The sequence below is a fragment of the Prunus avium genome, chromosome 6 (assembly GCF_965620075.1).
Source record: "Prunus avium chromosome 6, drPruAviu1.hap1.1, whole genome shotgun sequence".
NCBI lineage: Eukaryota > Viridiplantae > Streptophyta > Magnoliopsida > Rosales > Rosaceae > Prunus > Prunus avium.
In genome coordinates, this window is record NC_142289.1 from 1,489,308 (window position 1) to 1,509,464 (window position 20,157).

The 20,157-nt window shown below is 35.9% G+C and overlaps 5 protein-coding genes across 15 annotated transcripts; 3 read left to right on the plus strand and 2 right to left on the minus strand.

The window, feature by feature from the left end:
- Positions 1-270: 270 nt before the first annotated feature.
- Positions 271-2,436, minus strand: LOC110759610 (uncharacterized). Of its 3 annotated transcripts, none has more exons than XM_021961695.2 (3): positions 2,024-2,436; positions 1,617-1,719; positions 271-1,505 (listed from the first exon to the last, which is right to left on the minus strand). In XM_021961695.2, the coding sequence occupies exon 3, from the start codon at positions 1,434-1,436 to the stop codon at positions 537-539; it is 900 nt and encodes a 299-aa protein (XP_021817387.1). In that variant the 5' UTR covers positions 1,437-1,505; positions 1,617-1,719; positions 2,024-2,436; the 3' UTR covers positions 271-536. The 3 variants fall into 3 exon arrangements, with proteins under 3 accessions (XP_021817387.1, XP_021817386.1, XP_021817385.1); XM_021961694.2 differs by having other exon boundaries at positions 1,617-1,769; XM_021961693.2 differs by lacking the exon at positions 2,024-2,436 and having other exon boundaries at positions 1,617-1,950.
- A 3,526-nt stretch (positions 2,437-5,962) lies between these two features.
- On the plus strand, positions 5,963-7,559 carry LOC110759789 (uncharacterized). Its single transcript, XM_021961926.2, has 5 exons — positions 5,963-6,318; positions 6,459-6,551; positions 6,712-6,773; positions 7,018-7,073; positions 7,247-7,559. The coding sequence occupies exons 1-5, from the start codon at positions 6,110-6,112 to the stop codon at positions 7,367-7,369; spliced, it is 543 nt and encodes a 180-aa protein (XP_021817618.1). The 5' UTR covers positions 5,963-6,109; the 3' UTR covers positions 7,370-7,559.
- Positions 7,560-11,138: 3,579 nt separating this feature from the next.
- On the plus strand, positions 11,139-13,291 carry LOC110759636 (uncharacterized). Its single transcript, XM_021961720.2, has one exon. It carries the CDS (start codon positions 11,557-11,559, stop codon positions 13,156-13,158), a length of 1,602 nt encoding a protein of 533 aa, XP_021817412.1. The 5' UTR covers positions 11,139-11,556; the 3' UTR covers positions 13,159-13,291.
- Positions 13,292-13,456: 165 nt separating this feature from the next.
- Positions 13,457-18,515, minus strand: LOC110759784 (uncharacterized). Of its 9 annotated transcripts, none has more exons than XM_088255170.1 (10): positions 18,384-18,513; positions 17,198-17,280; positions 15,836-15,911; positions 15,362-15,489; positions 15,152-15,208; positions 14,917-15,009; positions 14,537-14,615; positions 14,262-14,386; positions 13,955-14,098; positions 13,457-13,867 (listed from the first exon to the last, which is right to left on the minus strand). In XM_088255170.1, exons 4-10 carry the CDS (start codon positions 15,485-15,487, stop codon positions 13,628-13,630), a joined length of 864 nt encoding a protein of 287 aa, XP_088111296.1. In that variant the 5' UTR covers positions 15,488-15,489; positions 15,836-15,911; positions 17,198-17,280; positions 18,384-18,513; the 3' UTR covers positions 13,457-13,627. The 9 variants fall into 9 exon arrangements, with proteins under 9 accessions (XP_088111296.1, XP_021817606.2, XP_088111295.1 ...); XM_021961914.2 differs by having other exon boundaries at positions 17,198-17,325; XM_088255169.1 differs by having other exon boundaries at positions 18,354-18,500.
- LOC148293454 (transcriptional adapter ADA2a-like) lies at positions 15,869-20,090 on the plus strand. Its single transcript, XM_088255737.1, has 5 exons — positions 15,869-15,951; positions 16,308-16,518; positions 16,801-16,983; positions 17,164-17,328; positions 19,878-20,090. Exons 1-5 carry the CDS (start codon positions 15,869-15,871, stop codon positions 20,088-20,090), a joined length of 855 nt encoding a protein of 284 aa, XP_088111863.1.
- The last annotated feature ends 67 nt before the right edge of the window (positions 20,091-20,157 follow it).

The window sequence follows — 20,157 nt, forward strand, 5'->3', positions numbered from 1 at the left end:
TGCGGAGTTACGAAAACATTATTCAAGTATCATAGTAGAACATGTTTCATCATATCTTATTCTAGCTTATATTTCCAGATCTATGGCTATTTAACAAGAAAAAAAGGATGTCTTTCCTGGTCCTTTAACATTCATTCCAACTTACTTAAGGACATAATCACAGCTAAGCTGACATGCTCAATAAGAAACTTGGGGAAAAAAAATTGCCAGGACAAGCACATGAATTTCGATCAAATAAGAAATTTGCACATCAATGATTATGACATAGAATTCTCAGAAGGACAAAAATAAGAATGAAATTAACACGGTATGAAGGATATACAACCAGTAAAAACAAAACTGTCTCTGATCTATTTGGATTGCTCAAGCTCCTCATAAGGAGAAACAAAAGAAAAAGGTTAAGAAAAAACAAATGATTATATAACAAATGATCATATATAATCATTTTTTTTGTGGTAATTCAATCACATAGCTGATAAAATCATCACTCACTAGAGGTTTTCTGTTAGCAATCAATGAAGAACTTCCGACTTCCTCTATTCATTCTTCCAAGCGTACAGAATCAGTGAGAATCCTAGACCCTGCGACTTACTATCTGAAAATCTCTGTGAAAATGACCACTGCAATGCACTTGGATCAGAGAGCGGTTGGCTAGCCCACAACTTCTCAGCTGAGAGGCATGTCTTGAACATAAAAACAGCATTTCCGGGTGATGTACCAAAGAGCCAGTTGTGAACATCCCAGAAAACTTCAACTGCAAGCCCATCAACCAAGATGGTATGATTCCCCCGGAACTTCCACCGAAGTCTCTTCACCTGCATCACAGGCTTGCTGTCTACGCGGACCAGGAGGCACGGGTCATTGACCCCAAGAGTATCACATTCAATGACAAGATCATGCACTTGACCATTATTGGAAAATTGAGCCTTTGTGGTGAAGCCCCTTTTACCAAAAACGTGCTCTCTCTTGGCAACACAAACAGCATTAGAAGGCACAGGGCTGGCACTAGTCTTTTTGAAAGCTTCTTTTCTCATATCTCCAAGAAGGAGAAGCATTTGCCGGTCCACCACAACTCCCACATAATATCCCCCTAAAGGTTCAGGCCCGGATCCGAATTTCGCCGAAGAAAGGTCCCAATATATGTCAATTTTACTAGAATAAGCTTCCAAACTCTTGAACCCTCTTCTCTTCGAGAACAACCAGGGCTTAATATCAACCTTGCAAAGAGACTGATTTGACGAATCATCTATCCCAACACTAAGCCCTTGACCCATCAAATTCTTACTCCAAGTTACAGTAATCAAGCAAGACCTGCCTCGTAACCGGCATTGATAGACACAAGTAACCAAATTCTGGGCAGTCCTACTAGTATTTGATGAAGAAGAATCAGCAACTTGAACCCCATTTTCACCAAAACAAGATGGGAAATCTCTCATTTTCAACCCAAGAACCTCAATTAACTTTTCCAAACTTTCTCTCGGGATTTTTAACAAACAAATGGTGGCCTTATGCAAACAAAACAAAGACAAAACAAGCACTCAGAAGTGAAAAAAAAGAGAGAAAGAAAGATAAGAAAAACAAAAAGAAGCAGAGAAGGCGAGCCAAGTAACTCTTACCTCAACTGATCAGGGACAAAGGCGAAGAATCTATCTCAAAAATGCTTCAAAATCTGATTACCCAGCCTTGATTTGATCTGGTATGCTGGGTCTTGATGCATTACTGCAGAAAACCCATTAATCCAGGTTGAGGCAGAGCATGAGAGAGCACATCTAAAACAAAACGGACGAGCTTGAAAATGTAGGTTGCAAAATAAATCACACAGAGAAGCAGACAAAAAGTAGACTTGTTTCACTATCAACAGGCCCTCGCCAAAACAAAATCGTAACAAACAACAATAGTAACAATAAAAATTGAATCTTTTTCTCAAATAAATAAAATAAAATAATAGCCACTGAAGAGAATATGAAGAAAAAACAGTAAAGCTTATGCAGAAAGAGATAAATGTTAAAAAATATATATATACCTCAAGATGGCGACAGCTGGTGTAATCTATTGAAGTTGAAGCAAAAAGAGGGCTAAATAGCAACTGGGTATTGCTGGAAAGGCTGGTTTTTGAAAGATTACTCTACACTGAGAAAGGAAAAAAGCATCTCTTTCTCTCTCTCTCTCCCTCTCCTTCTCTTTCTCTCTCTAGACCTTGCTTTAGCTGACATGCCCACATGAGATACAGAAGCCCAAACACAACCCAATTGATAAATTTTTTTCTCACAGTTTAATTGGAAGAGACAAACTGTTTAGTGCTATATGTTACAAGAGCTTTCAGAGCTCGGATTGAAACCTCCACTTTCATGGAAATTAAGGCATATAAACGGCAAATAAAGAAGAATGAAAAACGAAAAAAGCTTTCTTTTTTTCCCTTCCTCTATTGGTGGTTCAATTTTTTCTTTTTGCATGTATTTAAAGGGGGGAGAAGAGAAACAGAGTAAAATAACAGTTTTGGGTAAGAGGGCCCCCACCGGCCTTTGTAAGTGCAAGCACGATGTGTCTCATATTAATTGGTTTTTAAGAATCAATAATTGCATGCATTACACCACTTAATTTTCTTTAATTTTTTTTTCCTTGACATAATTAACCTCAACAGGTCGACATATTTGTTGTACACTTTGACAGTGCACTGTGCAGTCGCAGTACAAGAAAGACCTTTGACCAAACCCAGGACGAGTGTACCCAATCCCTGTCCTTTTCACTGGTTCACTGCCGACTCCATTTTACACCCACCCACCCTCTCTCTCTCTCTCTCTCTGTTTCCTCTGTTTTTAGAATCTGTATGAGTTGTTATTGTAATAAGAAGTGGATTTGATTCTAAAGAGTGGTTGGACAAGTGTTTTAGGCAAAGGAGTTTGCTTTATCTAAATCTTTGCTTTAAATTATTATTATTATTATTATTATAAGTTCCAAGAGAAGAGACTGATTTTCATTTTACAGAGCAAAAGCTCAGAGCCTGAGATACACGCACTGCACTAGTTGAGAATTGAGTGGCCCCAAAATATATGGAATTTTGTTTTCTTTTTGGGTAATTTTATCTAAACATGGTGCATGGTGGTCTTTATTTTCACCTTTTGTTTGTTTCCTGTTTGAGAGCATATTCTTGCAATGCAATGTATATATTGTACTGTCTTTTTTTGTGTATGGTTGTACAGTCTTTGTCATATCATTTTATAAAAACTGTCCATGTAATTAGTTAAGTCAATCAATAAGAGATTAAGGTTATTGCCAAAAAAAATAAAAGAGTTACGAGTTTATTAATCAAGATAATCTAACAATAACATCAAATATTTTTTAATACAAGCGATAGTCTAAATTATAAGAAAAAAAGGGGGGGTTCACACACACTACACTACCAAGGTATCATGAATTCAAACATGAGACGACTAACTGATATGCAAATCAATGTCATTTCCACTGAGAATAAAATAACAATAACATCAAATTTTAAAGTAATTATTAGAAGAAGAAAAAAAGTTAGTAGTTTTCAAAACATGTTATAAATCCCTGAGAATCCTGACACATTTTGACTGAAATACGACAAGAAAAACGTTATAAAAAAAAAAAACCCAAGGGAACGTAAAAACATGCTAGAACAATTTGATAAATTTAAAGTTTCAAGCTTTGAGTGGTTTTTTCTTAATACGAAAAAGCTTATGAGATAAGTTGTGAAGGTGTATCGGACGTGCTTGGTGGTGTGTGGGGGAATACAAGTGTGAAAAACTAGAAGGGCTCGGGCGCTGGCCTGGCTGGTATAATAAGGACAGCTAAAATTATGAGTGAGATTTGTAATTGCCTTACTTTATGGGATATATAACACGTGGTCTTCACGTGTGCTTTGTCCATGGACCATGCCTCCCTAGGTTACTTTGTTGTCCAGCCCAAAATTTGATCCTCTATTGGAATGTGGACTTGTTGGGCCTTAAATACCCATTTTTACTTTATTTTTAAAAAAAAAAATTTGGATTTTTATTCCCAACTATTTGTTTTTAATATAGAGAAGTTGTCACTTTATGAAGGGTGGTAGTTGTTACGAAAAAATGGTAAAGAGGGGTCGGGACTAGGAATTGAGTGAGGAGGTTGGATATGTGGGTTTTACTTCAAAAAAGAAAGATAATAGGAGGCAAGCAAGCCATAAAAAATTTTGAGAAATTAAAAAAACATATAAAACAGAAGATTACTCTAATTTTTCTTTTAAACCAATTTATTACATCAAATTTTCGTTATTAACTGGCGTGACAATTTTTATTTGTTGTGAATAAATAAAGTTTAAAATAGACTCGTACATGAAAAAAATAATAATAACACACACACACAACACCACCACGTATTAGTTGGAATTTCAAAATTAACGACTCTCGTACTACTCGACTTTAGGTCACTAGATCGGCTAGTGTAGATAAATATTCAAGAATCCTTTTACGATGGAGATCACAAAACTTAAATGATTGACACAAAGCAAAGAACACCTATTTACTTTTGGTTAGGCTTAAGAGATTTAACTTAGACCGGACACCTCAAGTTTATAGAGGACTTACTTTAAGTCCTTACCTCAACCTAGTCATATAATTATTGACTGATTCTGACTGGCCACCACCACCTAGCTTCTCCCATACTTTTTTACTTTCATCTTTTTCAAACCTAGCTTATACAACGGGCAATGAACTATAATTGGACCGACATGGACGACTATTTGGACAAAAAAGTAAAAAAAAATTAAAAGGTAAGTAAGTAAATTGAAATTATTCATGGTCTTAACATTATTAAATTGATATTGCATCCAAAATGGGACGTGTAAGCTGCTCTTTGGCACTATTTTTTATTATTATTATTAGTGTGGCACCTTATCTATCTGTCCCATGGTAGGGACCACTGAAACAATCATATCATATATAAACAAATACCTAAATGGGGATCCACAAGTCTTTATATTTTACATCATGTTATATTGAGGAGGCAAAGGGAAATTTATAAAAATAAAAATAAAACTTTGATATAGCGAGCGATTATTTGGTGTCATTAATACGATAGCCCAAAAAACCATGATGAAGTGACATGAGATTTTTCACATGCAAAGAAAGAAAAAAGAAGGGCACAACACAATGAGTATAACTAGTGGAGAGAGAGAGAGAGAGAGAGAGATTCATGCGAAATGGAAAAAGGAAAAAGCTCAAAGCTGTGAAAATGTAATGAAGGTACTTTGCCTGTCTGTCTCTCTATCAACTTTGTAGAAATATTGCTTGTATCTATCATTTCGTTGTTCTTTTCTACACATTCCTTCTGAACTTTCAATCAAGTGTGGGCTATGTTTAGATTTTGATGGTGTTTGTAGCAGAGAAAGGAAAAAAAAAAGGAACCAAGTGGAGGGAAAAACAAAGTCAAAAGGGTTAAATTCCAAGATAAGATTGTTGGTTTTTTTTTAAATTAAAAAAATTAAAAAAACAAAGATATAAATCATCCTGCAAGAAAAGAATCCACTTGCATCGAGTTGGGCTTTACTAAAAGTTTAAAACTGTTCATTCTAAGCCATATGGCCAGTTAAAACCGAAAGCCCACTATTTTGTCCAAAACAAAAAACCAAAAGCCCATCCATGCCATTTTCATTAATAATAATATTTTTTTTTATACAAACAATATTAAGGGAGGTGGATTTCAATACAGTAACTCGGGTGCATGAATAATTACTATTAACTAATTGAGTTACAAGCGCTCACATGTTATTTTCATTTTAGTTAAATATGGATATAATTAGTGGCACTAGCTACCTTATTTTTGTTATTTGAGTGTGATATCGCCACATGCACATTTTAAAATCAGACAAAAACAATCGTTTCAAAAGTGGAGATAGATAGATAGATGCCCTGAAAGAAAATATAAACTAAGCTGGATTAAGAAAGGTTTAGTTGTTAAGTCGCGTGGTTTGGTTGTTAGTTGTCTCATCTTATATTTCCTTAAACTATCAATGTTTGTTTGAGACCGCTTTTTGTGGTTGTTATTTCTCTCTCAGTTTCTTGTTTTCTTTAGGATAATAAGTTGCAGAGAGTAACAGAGAGAGAGAGATGATATGTCTCGGCAGAGTCTTGTAAAAGATGCATGGATTAGAGAAGCTGAAGAGGCTTCAAGTTTGGTGGAAGATTTGGAGGCCAAGACCAAGAACAAGTACCCTGACCAATTGACCCTCAGAGAAATTGCTCGATCCAAGCTTCTGGAGCTTGGAGTGAAACTTGATCGCCTCGAATCACTCCTCCACAACCCGCCCTCAAAACCCATCTTGTAAATTATGCTCTTGCTTTTAGCTGTTTTATTGCACTTGATTATGATTGATTTCATACTTAGCTTGGTTTGTGGTGCATGCTTGTATTTTCATATATTTCTCTCATAATTGGAGTGCATTTGCTGGCATAAGTAAACAGAACTAAAGAAGATGTGGATTTTCGTTGGAAAATGCTCTCAGATATCCAGCTAAGGACAAGAACGTTGGCTCTCAGTTTCTTTGTGCTAGGAAGGCAGGCTTCTTCTTTCCTAACAATCTGATATGTCTGTCTGTTTGACTAAAATTTGATATATCATAATGATTTTATTCCAAAATTGAAGAGATAAGGATGATGTTTAATTACTTTCTCCAGTTCTTATGAACTTGGCATTTGCATTTTGACTTCTGCTCAGATCAGAAAGACTTCCTGAAGATACCAAAGAACACAACAAAAATGCAAACAGATGTGACCAAGGTACAGCTTTATATGTCACTGTCAGTACGGTTGGTTTAAGTCTATTTGGTCAAAGCTATTTATCATTCAAGAAGCATTCAAGCATGGTTAGATTCTGTGAAGAAGCAATCTGAAGAAAAATCCTCTAATGTATCAGAATTTGTGTTAATTTTATGTGTCAGCAGTCTCCTTTTGTTATATCAATAATTATTTGGTTCGTCTTTCGTATACTATTTTTGTTATTTAAATCCATGCTGTGGTGCAGATGAAGTGAAGCTTTCGTTCTCTAAAGATGACCAAGAGCTGCTGAAACCTCTTCTTGTAAGTTCTTTCATAATAAACCACCCATAATCTTCAAATTCCACCTATAATTTATATTAGTATCTTTTTTTGTCTTTGGACAGACAGACAATATTGTAACAAGAAGTCAAGTGCAGGTACATAATTTCAAAAAACAAAAACAACTTCTGACTTTAGTGTGATTTGAGCTGCAGATTAAACCGTCCAATTCTTATACTCCGATGAGCTTGCATTGGAAGACTTGCCGGGGCATTTCTGTGGTCTTAGGGGTGACTGCATGTCTGTTCATCTTAGTTTTCCTATTTGTACACACATAATCATCATAACTTGATCTAAGTATTTGATGTTGTGATGGTTTATCCATGCAATTTGGAGCAGTATTTTCTCTGCCTTTTTCTTTTTTTAAGTGAAGATTGTACAAATCTATTAATTTCAGAACAAGGATACATCTTCTGCAATGTAAAATTAAGTACAGTTACATTACAAATAAGGATTCTTACTCAAACCCATCATCATGTGACAGAGTTGGGAAAAGAGTTGCATTGTACAAAACCAGAAAATTCTGGTTCATTTGTGGTTGATTTGTTAGCATTGAGAAAAACCACCTCATTAGAATGGGAGGTATTGGAAAGAAATTAAATTCCCATTCTCTAATATCGCTTAGATAAAAAAAAAAAATTTCGAAGAAATAACTCTAACCCATGGGCTAAAGTAGTATTTTATCGGTAAACCAAAAAATACTGTTTAATATTTTCCCAAAACAATAACATAAATAGATTATTATAAATAAACCCAATCCTAGACATGTATTTATAAAAAAACATAAACACTATTTAAACATAGAAACACACCCAAAATCAACAATTGTATATTTTTTGGGTGTGTTTATAAATGGGTTTTGAGTGTGTAATGATGGGTTTTGGGTGTGTTTATAAAGTGTTTTGGGTGTTGGGTTTTTTTATAATTTCAGCCCCCATTTTGGGTGTTTTAGTGAAACCCCCATAAATAAAATAAAATATTGAATATTTAAGGGTATCGCCGTGCGGCTATACTCTTTAAATGTATACGAATGTTTAAACCGTATAGCCGGGCGGCTATACTCTTTTAATATATTTGAATAGTTTAATAGTATAGCCGGGCGGCTATACCGTTAAATATATTCGAATATTTAATAGTACCGCCGCGCGGCTATTCCCTTGTAATGTATCTGACTATTTAAAACGTATAGCCGGTCGGCTATACTCTTTTAATATATTCGAATAGTTTAATAGTATAGCGTGCGGCTATACACGTTAAATATATTCGAATATTTAATAGTACGGCCGCGCGGCTATACGCTTTGATTATGTTTTAATAGTATAGCCGCGCGGCGATACTATTTAAATATATTGGAATATTTTAATCGTATCGCCAAGCTCCTATACTTTTAAAATATATTCGAATATTTAAGCGTATAGCCGCCCGGCTATACTATTTGAATACAGTCGAATATTTTAATTGTATAGCTAAACATATTCGAATATTTAACAGTACAGCCGCGCGGCTATACGCTTTCATTATATGTATTTTAATAGTATAGCCGCTCGGCTATACCCTTTAAATATATTGGAATATTTTAATAGTATAGCCGCCCGGCTATACGTTTGAAATATATTCGAATATTTAATAGAATAGCCGGGCGGCTATACGATTTGAATACAGTCAAATATTTTAATTTTATAGCCGATCGGCTATACCCTTTAATATATACGAATTCTTTAAATATATACGAATTCTTAGAGAGAGGGAGAGAGAGCTCAGAGCTCAATTTAAGTTGTTGATTCTTAGAAGCTTCAATCTATGGCTTCAGTGTGTTTGATTTGGTGGGATTTTTGTTTTGTTCGTAAGAGTAAAAGAAAAAGAAACAAATCCAACCATCGGGAGTTTGAAACAAAGGTTTCTTCCCTGCTACATCTATATAAAGTACACCATTGTTCTTCAATCCTACCATGCATCCAATATTCTTTCTCAAGGAAGAGAGAATCTGAAAAAGAAATCCCAGAAGTTTCTTTTGGTTCTCGTTGCTGCCATGGCTGTATATGCCCTTTTAGTAACCTCAAGTACTCTTCCTATCTCTCTCACTACTAGTTTTTCCAAATGAAGCTATGTCACCTAACGTTTTGCCTTTTTTTCGACTTGGTCGCATGCAATTGATCTTGTTTTTGCAAAAGATCATGTGACTGACAGAGTTGGGAAAAAAGAGTTGCATTGTACAAAACCAGAAACTACAATGCTGTTGCAGCCGCTAAAGAAGACAGACAGAGAGATCAACCTTATCATCTTCCTTGTACTTTTTAAATATATAATCAAATCTTCATATTTCAAAATGAGCATTTCTGTGATTTTAGGGTGTTATCTAAGGAAACATCATTTTCTTCTTAGCTAATGGTAAATCAAAGAAAATTTATCAAAAACAAGACTGCTGTGCTCAAAGTTTTCAGAAAATTGTGCCGTTTAGCAATTAAGTTTGTTGCATGTTTTGGAAAATTGAAAACATTGCAATCTGCTATATATCTTGATATAATACATGATCTTAAATAGAAATTAAGTATGCAACTATACGCAGGACCACAATCATCTCCAGTGTACATGTATCTGCTTTGGTGGGAAATTTTTTTCTTTGTAAGAATAAAAGAAAACGGAGACAAATCCAATCATCGAAACACTAGATTTATTAGTACAATTTATAGGAAAATTTTCTTGACGCCTGAAAGATATAGTTGGTATAAGTTTAAAAGTTGGACCTCATTCATGCATTAGATACAAAAGGTTTCTTCTTGGTTACGTATATATAAACCGTTGTTCTTCAATCCTTCCATGCATCCAATCCAATACGCTTTCTCAAGGACAACAAGAGAATCATAACATGAAATCCCAAAAGTTTCTTTTGGTTCTCCTTGCTGCCATGGCTGTGTCTGCCCTTTTAGCAACCTCACGTACTCTTCCTATCTCTCTCATTACTAGTTTTTCCAAATGATTCTAACACCTAACTTTTGTTTTTTCCAACTTGGTTGCATGAAATTCATCTTGTTTTTGCAAAACTTCATGTGAAGTTGGGAAAAGAGTTGCACTGCATTGCATTGCAGATCTATTTTATTTTATTTTCCTTAATTACATCAAAATGAACAACAACTAGTTGCTAACAGATGAAATTGGTTTTATTTATGTTTGAAAATTGCAGGTGTTGTGGGTGAAGAGAATGTGGAGCCACAAGGTCACTCGCAATCGATTGACCCTTTTTGCTATGGACTCTGCTCAAACACATTTGGAGATGCAGATTGTTTTGCATTATGCAAAGCCAAACAATTCAAAGACGGAATTGCATTGTACAAACCCAGCAACTACAATGTTGTTGCAGCCGCTAGAAAAAGACAGACACAGAGACAAGATTAAAATGATTATTCGAGAGCCACACAAGATCATGATCTTCCTTGTACTTTTTAAATGAGGTTTTATTAATTCTTCAAATAAGTAATGAAATCTCCATTTCTTTGCAATGAAATTACCATTTGGGCGTATTGGTTGTTTTAGAAATTTGTTATTTTGGGTTTTGTGATTTTGGCTTTGTATCATGCTGTTTTTATTATTTTATTTTATAGAACTTTTCCTATTGAGATGCGTGATAACATACTAAATTCACACATTACACACGGATGCTAGAACTCGAACCCATAATCTTTACTGAAGGGATCATTTGCTCCAAACTACTACATTAGAAGATCCTTTGTTGGATCATGCTTTTAGTGATGTTGTCTGTAAGGCTTTTATTTATTTATGTCAGTTTTGGGTTTGATGGTTTTGTAGTCTTTTTGAGTTTGGTATTTTTGTTGTCTTGTAGGGTTTTGGTGGCTTTTTTTGTCAATTATTTATACTATTGAAATATATCTAATTAATTTTTTTATTTGACATAATAGTTTTAAAAAATAATAATAAATGGATGGAGCACAACTTTTCTGTTAAATCATTAAAATTATTTTTTTTTTTGTCAAATCATTAAAATGATTATGATGATTAGAATAGAATAGAATAATTAAAGGGACAAAATCAGACTATTGTAGACTATTTCATATTATTATGATGACTCCCGAGCATTGTAGACAATTTCATATTACGTTCGAACAAGTTCAGTTCAGAATCAGATTATACTCGTTCAAGTTGCAGCGCCCAACTTTCCATCTCGCTGCTGCTTCTGCTCCAACTCGAATGCCTCGGTGAAGCAGAGCCAGAAGAACTCATTTTCCACAATTTTCTTCATCCTCTGCCTCCATCAAGGTTAGTGGGTCTTCATGCCCCTTTCTCCACTCCACTTCCATGTTCTTTGTTCCAATGATTTCATCAAAGACCCAGCTCCACTCCATTTCAGTTTTCTGAATCAGTAGGTCAAAACCTGTTATCAACCCTTGAATTGATCCAAGAAGTTCAATTTCTGAAAATCCAGCTCTGTATATGGTACAGTAGGAAAAGTATGAATAAGTTCCCATTTCGTCAGTTTTCTAGTTTGCCCAATTCAATTGCAAAAGAACCCACCTTTATAAACCTCACAATTTGTGGGAAGTTGGGAAAAAGGAATTGGAATCCGCTTCCTATACCCCACAGAACAATTCCTGAACCCAAAGGGCAGGACCTTGATTTTGTTAATGTTGCAAACAGCCATCTAATTCACTCTGACTGGGCTAAGCTTAATTCCTTGTCCAGTGGTCTAACTGCTTTCAGAGTGAAACATATACTGCTAAAGATTAAGCAGGACTATGTTCTTTCCCTTGAGTTTTTCAATTGGGTTGCAGCTCAAAACCCCACTTCACTTACCCTTGAAACACACTCCATGATTCTCCACATTCTCACCAAATATCAGAAATTCAAATCTGCAGAGTCTATTTTGAAAAAGATTCTTGTCTCAGGTTCGATAGACTTGCCTTCCAAGTTGTTTGAAGCAATACTGTATTCGTACCGCTTATGTGATTCTTCTCCTCGTGTTTTTGATTCTCTTTTCAAGACTTTTGCTCATATGAAGAAATTTAGGAATGCCACAAACACCTTTTGTCAGATGAAGGATTATGGATTCTTCCCAACAGTAGAGTCTTGCAATACATATCTGAGCTCATTGCTTCAATTACATAGAGCTGATATTGCTTTGGTATTCTATAGAGAAATGCAGCGTTGTAGGATTTCACCGAATGTTTATACTCTTAATATGGTTATATCTGCTTATTGTAAGTTGGGAAAGTTAGAGAACGCTGTTGAGGTCCTTGAGAAGATGGAGAGCATGGGTTTTAGTCCTGTAATTGTATCATATAATACACTGATTGCAGGACACTGTGATAAGGGTCTTCTGAGTTCGGCTTTGAAGTTCAAAAACTTGATGGCGAAGAATGGATTCTACCCGAATGTGGTTACTTTTAACTCACTTATTGGTGGGTTTTGCAAGAAAGGAAAACTTCTGGAAGCAAACAGAATTTTTAGTGAGATGAAAGACGTGAATGTTGCTCCTGATACAGTAACTTACAATACTTTGATAAAAGGGTACAGCCAAGCAGGTAATAGCGAGATGGGCAATAGGATTTTTGAGGAGATGTCAAGGAATCAAGTAAATGCTGATGTCCTGACTTATAATGCATTGATTTTGGGACTCTGCAAGGAGGGTAAGACAAAGAAAGCTGCATATCTGGTTAAAGAACTTGATAGAAAGCGCTTTGTCCCAAATGCCGCAACCTTTTCTGCCCTTATTGAGGGGCAGTGTGTGAGAAAGAACTCGGACCGTGCCTTCAAGTTATGTAAAAGCATGATAAGGAGCGGTTATCATCCTGATGAGCATACTTTTAAAATGCTGATATCTAGCTTCTGCAATAACAGGGATTTTGATGGAGCAGTCGAAGTCTTGAAAGAAATGTTTCAGAGATCTATTGCTCTTGATTCAAGCATCTTATCTGATTTATGTCTAGGACTATACAGATGCGGGAACGAGAAAATGTTAAACTCGTTATGCGGTGAGATGGAAGCTAGACGACTCATCCCTCGAGGTTTTGACATGGCAAAGATTATATCCTCTGGAGTAGTGGAAGAGAACTGAACATTCGGAAATAACATGTAAAGGTGTACATTGTTTTCCTTGTACCTTTCAAAGAAAAGGTTCTACATTGTTTTGGATAGGGATTATTGCTCAAGTTGTAAGAGGCCTTTGTTAATTGGTTTACTTAATTTAACTCCCTTTCACTTGAGTTATGCATTTGAGCTTGTTCCAGATAAATTCACGTAAACAATCCTCTCTTTGTTTTAAACAAGCCCTTAAACATGGTTCCATACGACATAACTGTGGTAGATTGTAAGTCTAATTAACGAATTAATTAGTGCATCAATGCAAAATAATATCTGCAAAGCAATAGACCCATACTAATTTTGGTTAAAAGGTGCCAAATACGCATACAACAAATCAAACGTTCTCATCAGCTTTAAATAAAATTATCAGCATTACAATTTTCATATACCTAGGACCCACACTCGAACCCACCTACTTAAATGTATCAGAGGTTCTAATTATGTCACGACTCCTCTTCGCCAGCTTCAGCCGCTGCTATATGAGAATCCAATGTGTTTATCAGCTGCTCACTTACTGTTTTTGCCACAGATATCATGTCAAGAATGATGCTTGGATCTAGGCCGGCACCTCCCCGTTTTGTCAACCCACAAATGTGGCCTTGCCTATCGATGGAAATAGAAACAGCCAAGCACATTTGTGATTCCTCTTCTGAAGTGGCATCTACAATATAGTGCCTGCCTACCTGAGAAACAGATGGGAAGGAATAAATACAAGGCAATAAACATTTGCAGTTTGCAGAAGGACAGAAGAGATGGTTAAATCATGTCACCTTTGTTAATGTAACTATGACAGGGACCCTAGATGTGTCAAATTGCAGAAATTCCTCATCGCTTACGTCAACCTCTGGTTGCTCATCGCCGGACGCACCAGCTGCAACATTTACTTTTGGGATGCCTGTATTGCTCAAAGCAGCCTTTGGGAACATCAGTTTCTTTAAAAGATAAGCCATGCCACTGGACTTTTCTTTGAACACATAATACTAAACTTTACCAACAGCCAGAAAACTCTTCAGTTGTCCTTATTTGCAGAACAGAAATTAATTAAGCATGTCAAAACAAATAAGAATTATCAAGTACCTTAATAGCAGCACCTAGGGCATCTAGCAGATTCCCATCTGAACTAACAACAAGGCCGTCGATGTAAAGATCCCAACAGATCTTTCCTTCCACAACTACCAGAGAGGAGAGATCAATTCCAGCACCTGGAACAAACAAAGACATCTATATATATTATCGACTTTGCAGTTATATGAAAATGCATGTACAACTGAGAAATATGTATTGCCAAAAGAGATAATACATAAATGTTACAACAAATTTATTATGCTTAGCTCTTCAATAAGAATACAGACCAGATCCACTTTTACCACCCAAGAGACAACGTTGAAGAGCAACTGAGAGTTCTGCTGACAGCTCCTCACCCCCTCTACCCTGTAGAAATGTAGCAAAACAACAGCATTACAAAAAGAATAAACACATAGGTCCTACAAAAGAAAAATAGACATTCAATCTTTGCAATGTACACCAACAAGAAAAGTTCAGATTGCCTAATAGGATTAGAAGAATAGACAAAAAATGAGCAGAATATGATATTTAGTTCCCTCATATTTTATCAGAGCATTAATTCCACTAAATCAATAGTTGTACTTTCTAAAGGATCTTGCAGAAACCAAGATTTAAGCCTCAATTGACAAAGTAAAACATGAGAAGGAAGCGGATAATACTTGTTAACCTCAAACATTGGTGCTGTAGTGGGACTGCAATCAACATTCACAACGACCTTTCCTTTGTCAGGTTGCAACGCATTCGGCCTTCCAAGTTCTGCCTGCACTCATTCAAATTTACCAGAAAATATGATATTAAGAACAGCAGGTGCTATTTAAATAATTAGACTAACAAACAACATAAATTTAGTCATAACATTCTAAAAGCACTAGTATGAGCTTAAGACCAAGACTAAATGATACCTTCACACTGGCAATGACATCTGTGGCACCCATCCTGACCCTTGCTGAACCATTTGCCTGCATGGACAACATCAAGAACAGGGATTATAACAAAGTAAGTAAAATTTCACGTCACCCAGGAAAATCTATACTTGAAAATTCAAAACCTGGTTTAGGCCAAAAAAAAAAAAAAAACTTCCTTTCAAAAGAAACATATGACAGAATATTAACCTGGGAAATGACTCCAGTTTCAACATAGATGGGCCGAGTTGTCAATCTTTTTCGGCCATCAGATCGAAGATCCTGAGCAATGCCACCCTGTATAAAATGCTTTTCTCCTATGGATAGTCCCACCATTTCTGAACATGTAATATAGAAAACGTTTATGATACAAGTAACTTAATAGATATCAGGAGACAACAGAAGAAAAGAAAAAAAACTTAACACTTAGCAAAGAGAAAATCTACATTCTACAGGGTGCCAAATCAAGGTGAACAATTAAGTCTAAGCAAAGGCAGTCACTGTGAATGCTCACATATCAATAAAGAGCAAAGAGAACTGGCTGACCAGATGGGTTCAACCAAGCAACCAACTAGCTATCTTCACAACCACAATTATCTAAAAAATTGGTGCCCTACTAATCCCATCTATGCAAAAATTTGCCAACTTTCCAATGAACACTAACAAACAAAGAGAGATAATTACCAATCAGAGACGATGCTGACGAAGGCCTAATGAATGAGAGAAGGCTGTGGTGATGGCGGTGGCGGCGTTGCTGAGGCTGAGAGAGATATGGAGGGAAAGGCTGTTAGGGGCTTAGGGTTAGGGATTTCCAAAATCAAATTAGGGCAATTTGACACCTTCTTCAAGTGACTTAGTGACCACTTTTCTTTTTCTCTTTACTTTTTCCCTATTATTTCTTTTAGTGGGAACGCCTACCTTCGCTTGCTCGTCTTATTATGCTCTTCTTCCTAACTCGTCATGCATACTTTCATGTAAGTAATACCTAAGTGATTATTTTCATTAGGTTCAGAGGAATTTATTTAACCTAATCCTTCACTCGTCATGCACACTTTCATATAAGTAATATCCTCATTATAAAAAAGAGTTAGGCTTGCTGTCTAAGTTTCCCTTGTTTCCCTACATATACTCAAATAATATGTGGGAATTTTGGCAGGCTGGATGAGAGGAAACGTAGGACGGATTTCAAACTTGAAAGAAATCTGCTATACCCTGACCCTTTTGAGAAGAACCTCTCACCCGAAGGGAGAGAAATATATCACCGCTTCAAGGTTTTCATGCGGTTCCACTCAAACAAAGAGCACAAGGAATTGCTCAAGAGTATCATTAAGGAACAACAGATTGTCAAAAGGATACTAGATCTTCAGGTCTGATGCATGCCTCACACTTGACTTCTATTTCTGTTACCTTATTTCCCTCTATATATAGTATATACTATGACTGTTGGTTGCTCCAGTTCAGTAAGTAATGTTAACAACACTAGATTAAGTGATTGACAAAGGTGACATTATGCTTGTCACATGGTTTTACATCGCTCTAAGTAAAAAGCACCATGGCTTCCCACAGTTAACATGACTAACAAGCTCATATGCAGCTCAAATTAATAAGCGATCATGTTTTATGGCTTCTGCTTTGCATTCATTATGCAGGATGCTAGAACTGCTGGCTGCAGGACAGCTACTGAAGCAAGCAGATACCTTGAGGAGAAGAGGATGAAGGAAACTGAAGAAAGTTCCTTAAGGATCAAGGAAAGCTCTCAGGCTGGTCTAAGTGGTAAAGGCTTGCAGATAAGTCCTCGGGGACCCTTTAAGGGATCCACGGGTCTGCATCCTGTTAGCAAGGACTCATTTTTAACTACGCAAGCTATTTCCAGCTCCTTGGACTATTGGGACATCACTGGGCTAGTCGGGGCCGATTTACTCTCCCAAACCATAAGAATACCAATCTCAGAGTCTAATGCTTTAGCGTAGAAAGCGAATTCTGTTTGTTGATATGTTTTTTAATACATGCAGGAACAAAGACTTTGCAGTGATATGAGAATCCTACCTTCACATTATCTGAACATGCTGCAGACCATCTCCACAGAAATTCTGAATGGCAATGTTAAGAAGAAATCTGATGCCCATAGTCTGTTCAAGGTTGAACCATCCAAAGTTTATAGGGTTTACGATATGCTGGTGAAAAAGGGAATGGCTCAAGCATAGTTATGTGTACAGTTGTATTTGTTACTTGAAGGCAAAAAAAGCCCATTTTGTTCAGCTATCTTGGCAAGAAGCCCAGGCTATTTTAATAACCCGGATAAATAAAATTCCTATTTATACAAAACTCATAAACAAAAGAAAGATTACTGCCATTGTTTATGTTGATTTGGCCAAAACAAAAATTATAAATTTCATGCAGCAAAAGGATCATTCATAATCAAAATAAACATCTGGACGAAGAATACTACATGACTAGACTGGTAAAGGCAAATGGGAAATACCAAAGTACAATTACCCATCATATTTATACGTATCAAGTAAACTCGAATTTTTTTTTTATACTTATAATGTATTTACGCCTGAAAAATGGTGGATGCTAATAAAAACAAAACTGAAACAATAACAAAAGGGAAGCATTACAAATATTCACTACAAAAAAAACAAAAACAAAAATTTGTTTTTTGGTTTTTTCTCATAGAACCCAATTCACTACAAGTCAATAAAATGATTTTAATAAAAAGAACAATAGAAAGTCCCAGAACCTGAACAAACTAGGCGAGAAAGAGAGAGAGAGAGATAAACATCAAAATATTAAAGTACAATTGAAAAAAAAAAAATTGCCCACCAAGCTGAATTTCGCCGAACTTGGATTAGTACCCAGTTTCAAAAAGCTAATGTCTTCCCACTAAAAATTTTAAATTATCCTAATCTCAGTTCACTTACTCCTAGAATGGAACAAATGCAAAAAAATTAAGATGTTGTATAATCTCTAAAGGTGGAAGGAAACAAAGCCCGATGTTGCCTCAGCTCAATCTGCTCAAGAAGAAACCTTTTCATCTTCATCTCACCCAAAATCAGTTTTTTCCGTGTTATATTCAATATTTACCCGCAATGGACGAACTATAACTAAATCAATAAAAAAAAAAACGAGAGCATAGAAAAAGAAAAAGGAGCAGATAAACAAACTCAAAATAAGGAAGAAAGAGAGAGAGAGAGATGACCTCAACTATGTTTTTCGACGGAGTTGTTACCTGTGATGACGGCGGTGAGGGCTAGCGCCTTCCTTGTGTAGGAGAAGACCGAGTGGTGAAGTTGATTTAGCTCCTTTGCTCTGTAGTGCTTTGGGCCTTTTAGTTTGGGTCTATACCCACCAAGGCCAACATATTTCCAACCCAATGCAAATGAAATACTTTATTTATTTTTCGCAAAAAGGCAAACACTCGCTGTCATTGTCAGCTGAGTAAAACAAAAAAACAGAGTTGAACAATTGACAAGATCTCAGTGTAAGCTTAATTAAGGGCTTCACACTCAATCCTAGTGGAACTCAAACTCATGTGCACAAGTAGAAATCATAATCAAACTATGCTAGTCCATTGATTATTAACTGTAGAATTCACACCCCTAGTCCATTGATTGTAGTGCTTAAGGTGATCGAGAGTTGCAGAAGATCTTGTCATTCTAGTAACAAGCATGCCTTCATCATGTAAGTGATCGAGGTATTGTGAGTTTCCTAAAGACTGCAGCAATTTATTATAAAAGTCTTACATTTGATATCAGAGCCTAGTTCACAATCCCTTGAATCCTTAATATAGATTAATTTTTGATTCAGTTCTTTTATATGCTATATCTATCACTAATTTGATTTGTGAGTGCAGAAAAGATAGCCATGATGATCATGTTCATAGAATGGTGTTATGCAAAATGATACTGACAAAGCAGTTCAGTTTGCATTACATCTTACTGGTTTCTGGTTTTATATGATCACCAATTGCATTGTAATTCATAACATGTAGAACAGTTCATTGCTTTGTGGTTCGAATAACAATGGTATAATACAATCTATGATACATTTGAATCATATAAACCTTTCAAGTTTTTGTAAAGCTAATTCATATGGTAATCATGTGTTGGTGTTATAATAAAGAAAACATCATATACTCTGTCCAAAGATGAGAATATGAGACAGATTCGGGGATAAAGATTTTCACATTTGCATGTTCAGTGAATGACAGTTTTGGATGCCCTTTCCGTGAACCTCAGCTCCATAAGAACCACTTACAGGAATTAACTACAAAATAGTTGGTAAAAGTTTATAGGAATATTTTCATGACGCCTGAAAGATATATATAGTTGGTATAAGTTTAAAAGTTGGATCTCATGCAGCATTACTAATAAACCGTTGGATCTCATTCATGCAGCATTAGATACAAAAGGTTTCTTCTTGGTTACGTATGTTCTTCAATCCTTCCATGCATCCAATCCAATACGCTTTCTCAAGGACAACAAGAGAATCATAACATGAAATCCCAAAAGTTTCTTTTGGTTCTCCTTGCTGCCATGGCTGTGTCTGCCCTTTTAGCAACCTCACGTACGCATGAAATTCATCTTGTTTTTGCAAAACTTCATGTGAAGTTGGGAAAAGTGTTGCATTGCAGATCAATTTTATTTTCCTTAATTACATCAAAATGAACAGCAACTAGTTGCTAACAGATGAAATTGGTTTTATTTATGTTTGAATATTGCAGGTGTTGTGGATGAAGAGAATGTGGAGCCACAAGGTCACTCGCAGCCGATTGACCCTTTTTGCTATGGACTCTGCTCAAACACATTTGGAGATGCAGATTGTTTTGCATTATGCAAAGCCAAACAATTCAAAGACGGGAATTGCATTGTACAAACCCAGCAACTACAATGTTGTTGCAGCCGCTAGAAAAAGACAGACACAGAGACAAGTTTAAATTGATTATTCGAGAAAATAAAACTATGGCCACACATGAATCATGATCTTCCTTGTACTTTTTAAAT

Coding starts and splice junctions, on each gene's coding strand:
- LOC110759636 (XM_021961720.2), top strand. CDS start 11,557: ATGAATAAGTTCCCATTTCGTCAGTTTTCTAGTTTGCCCAATTCAATT.
- LOC110759610 (XM_021961695.2), bottom strand. CDS start 1,436: ATGAGAGATTTCCCATCTTGTTTTGGTGAAAATGGGGTTCAAGTTGCT.
- LOC110759784 (XM_021961909.2), bottom strand. CDS start 15,487: ATGGTGGGACTATCCATAGGAGAAAAGCATTTTATACAGGGTGGCATT. Junction 14,616..14,916: donor CTACAGCACCAATGTTTGAG/GTTAACAAGTAT, acceptor ACATTTCTACAG/GGTAGAGGGGGTGAGGAGCT. Junction 14,387..14,536: donor GGGTGGTAAAAGTGGATCTG/GTCTGTATTCTT, acceptor TGTTTGTTCCAG/GTGCTGGAATTGATCTCTCC.
- LOC110759789 (XM_021961926.2), top strand. CDS start 6,110: ATGTCTCGGCAGAGTCTTGTAAAAGATGCATGGATTAGAGAAGCTGAA. Junction 6,774..7,017: donor TGCAAACAGATGTGACCAAG/GTACAGCTTTAT, acceptor GCTGTGGTGCAG/ATGAAGTGAAGCTTTCGTTC. Junction 7,074..7,246: donor AGCTGCTGAAACCTCTTCTT/GTAAGTTCTTTC, acceptor TTTGAGCTGCAG/ATTAAACCGTCCAATTCTTA.
- LOC148293454 (XM_088255737.1), top strand. CDS start 15,869: ATGAGAGAAGGCTGTGGTGATGGCGGTGGCGGCGTTGCTGAGGCTGAG. Junction 16,519..16,800: donor AAAGGATACTAGATCTTCAG/GTCTGATGCATG, acceptor TTCATTATGCAG/GATGCTAGAACTGCTGGCTG. Junction 17,329..19,877: donor ATAGGGTTTACGATATGCTG/GTGAAAAAGGGA, acceptor TGAATATTGCAG/GTGTTGTGGATGAAGAGAAT.